The sequence below is a fragment of the Bison bison genome, unplaced genomic scaffold, assembly GCF_000754665.1.
Source record: "Bison bison bison isolate TAMUID 2011002044 unplaced genomic scaffold, Bison_UMD1.0 scf7180017864030, whole genome shotgun sequence".
In the NCBI taxonomy this organism is placed as follows: Eukaryota; Metazoa; Chordata; class Mammalia; order Artiodactyla; family Bovidae; genus Bison; species Bison bison.
The window spans coordinates 1,783,059-1,789,913 of record NW_011494602.1 but is presented as its reverse complement, the minus strand read 5'-3'; the positions used below and the strand labels follow the sequence as shown (position 1 = coordinate 1,789,913).

The window sequence follows — 6,855 nt, the reverse complement described above, 5'->3', positions numbered from 1 at the left end:
AGCACCGGCCGGGCTCCCGCCTGCGAAGGGGGCCAGGAGCTCGTGCTAATCCCATTCTAAAGAATGCTCCACTTTCCCTACTGATGGGAAAAGTGGGGGAGGGCCGGGAGACCGAACACCGCGGCGGTGGGGGGAGGAGAGAGCCCCCAGCACCAACCCAGTCTTGGACAGTCCATTAGCACTTGAAGGGGAAGATTATAACAACGTGTTATCAATTTACAGAACTGTTAATACATGAAGTCACTCGCTATGCCCAGAAGTTTTTTTTTTTTTTTCCAAGAGAGAAGCATGTACATTCCAGTGGACAGCTGGTATAATTTAATAAGCTTCGGATGTGCTTATTTGAATTTTTTTTTGGTCAAGTTTTCTTGTCCTCCAATGAAAGATAGGCATATTCACAGTAGAGTCAGTCCTCTTTTTGCATTAAAGGGATAATTATTAGGGGGAAAAAAAAGTCGAGTTGTTTACCTGCAATCGCCTGGGAGTTTGCAAGACCCATGCTTGGGGCTACAGCCCTGTCGGCAAATAGCTGTAAAAAAGATAAAAAAGGGAAACAAAGAAGGGTGCGTCAGTGCTGCCAGTCTCTCGCACGGCCACAGTCACGGGAATGGCCTCATCCGACAAAATCCACTGTTTTAAGAGATCTCATTTCAAGTACACTATAAGGAGAGGAAGATGGGAGGTGCCCCAAGAACGAATCCAGCTTTAAACTTCAAGGCCACGTAAGCAGATCCTCAAACGCGACGCTATGTGTGGACAAAAAGCAGGCAAGTGGGTAGGGGAAGGGGTACCTCTGAAGGATGCCTGCCCTGCTCCCACCCTCGCCAAAACAAAAAGAAGGCCTAATCCTCCCCTGGTCATCTTCCTCCATCCTCCAGCCTTCCTAGAACCCTCCGACCAAACACCTGGGTCTCAGAAACCCCACGGGACTCACAAAGCCAACCAGGCCGACCTTGCTTGGCAGGCTAATCCACCAGCCGGATCTAGTGGTACTTTTTTTTGCAAAGTATTCCTACAAAGCAATTCTGCTTCTTTTACAGAAAAAAATTTTTGAGCAGACATTAAAAAATAGTGGGCAGATACTTTTAAGTAACTGTTACTGATTTTTAGGACATCAACTATCTAAAATATGTTTATCAGTCCTTTTATTTGGATCCCAGAAAGGCTACCTTTCCAAATTCCTGTCTCTAATTATTTAAGAAAGCATTTTTGCCTGAGAGACCAGCAAATTCTTCTTTGCTCTGCCCTTCAGCCACAGTTCAAAAATTCATTTTTTAACTTGAGTTTATCTTAAAGGAATTTACCAAATTATATGAACCAAGCAGAGTGTGTTAATGTTCGTAAGGGCCTATTATATGGTTAACTAGAATTACCCACCAATTTGCTCTGAATGAGAAGCTTTGTAAAGGTGAAGCCCACAGACAATTCTGTGCACATCTGTGAACTGGTGCCAACTCCCTGAATTCTAGCAGTCTGGGCTGACAATCGACGGGACGTCTGAGGTGTATCCCACTGTAGGTACATTCGATTCACCGCTCACTCTCTCCCCCAAAGCCCTGCCCCCAGAGATGCCCAGTGAAGGTTGCCGGGAGGCCACCTTGAGCCTCGGGTGTTGTTTCTCACAGGCTCTCAGACACTGGCTGGGTAACCCCATCTCAGCCAGGATCTGTGTGAGGTCAGGGGCCTTAAGCACGGACCCTGAGAAGCGGGGTCAGGCAGAGAGAAGGCGCTGACGGCAGCAAGCAGAAGAGGAGCGGCTGAGCCGGGACTGGAATGAGCCGGAGCCTGGCCTTGGCCCGATCCCAGGTGCAGCTCTGGAGTGCGGACTGCAACCCTGAATCAAGGCCGCGGGGGTGTGGCCCGCACACACCCGTGTCAGCCACTCACAGGCTGAGCCGGAGGGGCTAGGCGTCAAGCAGCATCCGTTTAGCCCAGGACAGCACTCCGGAGATGGAGCCACTGTGCGGGGTTAGTGGGCAAGACTCACTGGGGGAGTGGGTACCGACAGCAGCTTTGTGTCTGGGGCCTAGAAAACAGCCCCCATCTCCCAGCCCGAGATGCCACCTGACCGGAGGCGGGTGAGACTGTGGCCCTCACGGCGACAGCGGTCGAGCACACACACACACCTTTGTTGCACTCGGGGCCCATCCAGCCTTCCATGCACGTTTTGTTCCCATTCTGGTCGCAGGCATAGTGTCCAAAGAAGTCGTCTCTGGGTCGGCAGAACTTATTGCAGCCGAAGCCATAGTAATAGTCATCGCAGGTTACTCGGATCTGATACTCAAAGTGGGCAACCCCTGTGTTCTGCTTCAGTGTCTGCCACTGCCGGCCGGGGTTGATCATGCCTGAGTAGGAAGCCTTTTCAATGATGCTGTCAGGTTCTAGAGGGGGGGGGAAAAAAAAGGATTAATCACAGTGACCTTCACATCGGAGATTTCTCCCCCAACCATTCTGATGATTTTTAATAACAAATGCACCTGGTACAAAATGGCAGAAAATAAGCCATTCACCTCCCTCTCCAGAGGCAACCACCATGCATTTACCTTCTTACTTCCAGTATTTCATTGTTTGCAAATAAAGTGAAGTTATCTACCTCACTTCTGACATGTGCACTGAGGTTGTTTTTGGCCTTTTGTTAATAAGGAAGGCCACAAGGAACGGCCTTGAACGTATTTGCCTGCATGTTGTTCTAAAAGAAAGAAGTATCCCCGAAACAGAAGTACTAGGTCAAAGACACACACACAAACCCACTTCCACCCAGAAAACTCCAACCACCAGAAACGAAGCCCTGTCCTCCTGCTCTCCCACCAGCAGAGCAAACTTTGCCAACAGCAGTGCCAACACTGCGTGTTACTGGACCTTCTCATTTAACGGGTGTTTAACCGATTGTGAGGACCCTTTTGACAAAGCCGCGTGTATCTCTTCCTCTGAACTGCAAGCCTGTTTCTCTCCTTCACCAACTCTTCTTTTGCTGCTGGTAATACTGGTTTGCAAAAGCTCTTTATATGTAATAGAAAGAGGCCCCTCTCTTATGGAAGGCTACTCTCCAAGAAATTTCCTTATCCCAGGTCAAGGTTAGCAACCTTTCTTTTCTGGTTTTAGAGTTGTGTATTTTGCTTTAGAAAAGCTGTGTCTACTCCCAAACTCTCCACTGGAAGCCAAAGAGTAATTCTGGGTGTTTTTTTTTAAGTTGAAAACTTTGCTGCCTCTTAAGCTGGTGTTTAAACAGCAATACCACGAACTTGATGTATTTGAACTTTCACCTTTGCCCAGAGGGCAGATGGGAAAATCATTCACCCCAGTTTACCAACAGGTGGACTGAAGGTTTTTTCCAACCAAGTCAAGTTCCTTAAAGACTGCCTAGACTCAGCCGGGGCCAAAGCGGCTCCAGAAAGAGGCAGTGGTCCCTGCCCTGAGGTCACGCATCGTCTAGTAGGGTAAGAGACAAATACAAAAACAGTTCCAAACTTAGGTGTCCAGAGCTCAGAGCAGGGCTGTGAGAAGGAAGCGAGGCCCCAAGTCAGCACCCAGCCTGGTCCTGTGTTTATTTTCTTAAACCTGCCAGTACCAACCCTGGAAGCCTTGTCAAATCTAAGGCCGCCTTGGAGCGACCGTTAGGGCCTGCGTGCAGTGTCTCTGTGATTCTTACCCACCCACACCCCTGTTTTTCTAGGCCCAGGGCCTGTGCTCATTTGCAAGGCTGGGCAAACACCACGGGTGACCAGGACACGGGCCTCCTGGGTGGCCTCGGCCACCCTCCACCTCAAACAGCACCCAGTCCACACCCTCTGGGCGCTTACATTTGGGCAGGACAAGCCTTGGACAAGCCCACATACCTGCAGACCTACACCCCAGCACGCATGAAGCACCTGCAGAGAACGCTTTCCTAACCTGAGTTTTGCAAATAAACACGGGCCAAAGAATGACAAAAATGTCCCTCTGTTAACTGTGTGTTTGCTCTGCTGGTTCAATTAAAAAGTGGAGTGAGCTATTACCATGTGACGATGAGATCTTAATAAAGGAATTACTTAAACACACTGGCCCTGGCTCCGAGGCCTCCCCTCCACTCAGGCAGGTAACAACAAACAGTTCAGACGGCAGTGCAGGGTAATCCGAAAGGCACAGGCTGCCGTGTCAGTGCTCTGGTATGCTTTCTGTTTCCGGAAGATGTTGTGGGACATCATGTTGGAATCCTCAATGGGGCAAACAGGGCTGTACAGCTGCCCTCATACCTGCATGACAGATTCTCCCTAAGGGCTGAGAGGGAGCCTAGTGTGTCTGTGACACACTCCTGGCATCCGGGTTACAGAGAGCATGTCTACTGACTGCTTCTTCTAAGCTCCTGCCACCTGAATCATTCTTCCTATCAGCTCAGGGCACTACCAGTGTTTCTGGGCGAGTTCAGTTGGCAGTCCAGCTTTAAGACTGGAAGGGGGACTTCCCTGGCGGTCCAGTGGTTAAGAATCCACATTCTAATGAAGGGGACGCTGGTTCGATTTCTGGTCTGGGAACTAAGATCCCACAGGCCTTGCAGCACAGCCAAAGATAACAATGATAATAAATAGTAATAAAGAGAGTAGAAGGGGATGTTAGCAGGCCTTCCTGCAATTGTGAACTGCGTGAAGATGGAAGGCAAAGTACCCGCAACAGTTCTGCAGGCCAAGGAGGAGGGCATGAGAGGCGAGTATGAGCAGAACCCTGGAACCACGCCAACCACAAACCTAGATGGCAACCTTGGCCAAGAAGGCTAAGTAAGATATAAGGAAAACCTGGTCTCAGGATGCCAACTTGTGTTTACATACCTATTGATCAGAGTGATAAAAAGAAATCATTTGCTCTGGGAAACAGTAAAATCTACACCCTTAGATAGCTCAGTCCTGAGAGGTAACAGCAATGACCTTGAGGGCAGATGACAGCAAGGCCATCCTATACTTCCTGACACATGTGTATCTCCTGGGCTTCACGTGGGCCGGGCTCTGCTCCTGAGGGTTCACTGCAGAGCTGCTGTGAGAAGGAATTCTCAGTTCCAAAGCTCAGGGCTCTGCCTCTAAATCTGAAGCCTTGTTTGGTCCCTAAAGAGCAGCCAACTCCATTTGGGTTACTACACATCTTCAGGTTCTGCCCTCATGGAGGACAGTCCCCTTGGGAGGCATAGAGCGTGAAGGGAGTAAAAAGCAAAAGTCTCCAGGGAGAGGGAACAGCACGTGCAAAGGCCTTGAGGCAGGAGAGAATGTGATGCATTCTGGTGACTGGTGCGGTACGATTATATGTGACAAACGACAGTGTGGCATGTGAGATGGAGCAGACAGGGAGACAAAGCCGGGCTGTGAGAGAGGCTTTGGGGCCACACAGATACCTGTCCCAAGGACAACAGGAAGCTGCCAAATGGCTCTTAGAAAGGTGACACTCAAATGTTACACTTTGAAAAGATGAAGATGGCAGGAGAACACAGAAAGCACCAGAAGCGGACCAGGGCAGATAGAGGTCCATTAATTCAGCCGTTACTATAGGAGTTCAGGCATGAGCAGAAGATGGCGCAGACCAGGACTGCAGTGAGACGCCAGTGAGGTGCTGGACACAAGACTTTCAGGACTCGGAGGTGGATTAGAGGCCGATGCGGAGAGAGGGCGGTACATAGGGAGTGCCGCCCAGACTCCTGGATTATGGTCCTGGGCGTTCAAACGCTGCTGCCAGTCACCCATCGAGGGCCCTAGGCAAGCTCCGCTTTGGGAAGGGAAGATGACACATTGGGTTCTGAACGTGCTATAATTCAGGATACCTTAGAAGCACTGCGAAGGGAAGCTGGAAAAGCAAGTGGGTAAGCCACTCCCAGCAAACCCCAGCCCCTCCTCATTGGGTTAACAAGGTGAGCTCAGTGCCCTGCAGGGGACACCCTGCGACTTGGAGGCAACCCTTCACTGTAGGAGTAAAGGTCTGAAAGGCCTTTATCCCCACGCCAACATTTTGATGCACTTCCATGGTTTTACCTCCCAGCAAGGACGAGAGGCTCCAGAACCCCCAAATGGAGCAGACAACCCTGGGCAGCTCTGGGCGGGCCTCCGCTTCCGGGGAAGAGCCCCCTGGCCTGTGGGTTGATGGGAGGCCTCAGAAGGGCCCTGCAGATGCTCGGGGCTCTCTGCACACCCCGGCAGGTATCCTGATCTGGCTCTCACCAGAAGCCAGCAGGAACCTCAAGGATGCTCGCTCCACCAGCCTGTGTCAACATTGACACCGGGAGAGCTGAGGAGCCCATCCCTGCCCCACCCCCGTCACCCCAATGCTTAGTGACCACTGCAATCAGGTCCCTGTGACATAACACTCACCCAACCCCCAACACATGGCAGGGGAGGGAGCAGAACCAACAGGTGCCCACAACCCTGACTGGCACCAGCCACAACCCAGGCTGGGCACAGACTCCCCTCCCCCCACCCCCACCGCAGGACAGGGCATCACCCGGGGACGGGACAGACGACAGATCTCGACTCAGATGCTAAAGGGAGGGGGTGACCCAAACAGCCTGCAGCGTCTGGTAACGGGCTCAGCAGCAACCAGGTGGGCCCAGGCAGCCCAGTGAGACAGGGCTGGCCCTATGGTGCCCCTTCTGGTGTTCACCGATCCCAGAGTCAGGAAGAAAAAGTAAGGTGAGAAGAGAGGGAAATGTTACCAGCAGCAACACTCCAAGGGTCAGGGTCAGAGGATGAGCCCCGCAGAGGGAGAGGTCAGAGACAGCGGGCTGATGAGCCCCTCCTCTTGTGCAGAATCGGATTTCAGCGTGAACCAAGATTCCCCATGACAACCACCCAGATCCTGCTGGCAAAAGGGGTACTAACAGAATCAGCCAGGGAGGGGAGGCGT

At 51.5% G+C, this 6,855-nt stretch overlaps 1 protein-coding gene across 1 annotated transcript in view; it reads right to left on the bottom strand.

Moving 5' to 3' along the window:
- Nucleotides 1-6,855, bottom strand: part of JAG1 (jagged 1) — a 46,942-nt gene that overhangs the window by 27,547 nt on the left and 12,540 nt on the right. Inside the window, exons 6-7 of the mRNA XM_010834234.1 lie at nt 2,127-2,381; nt 469-529 (exon numbers count right to left, since the gene is read on the bottom strand). Coding sequence (XP_010832536.1) covers nt 469-529; nt 2,127-2,381 — 316 coding nt within the window. The remainder of the gene's footprint in view (nt 1-468; nt 530-2,126; nt 2,382-6,855) is intronic.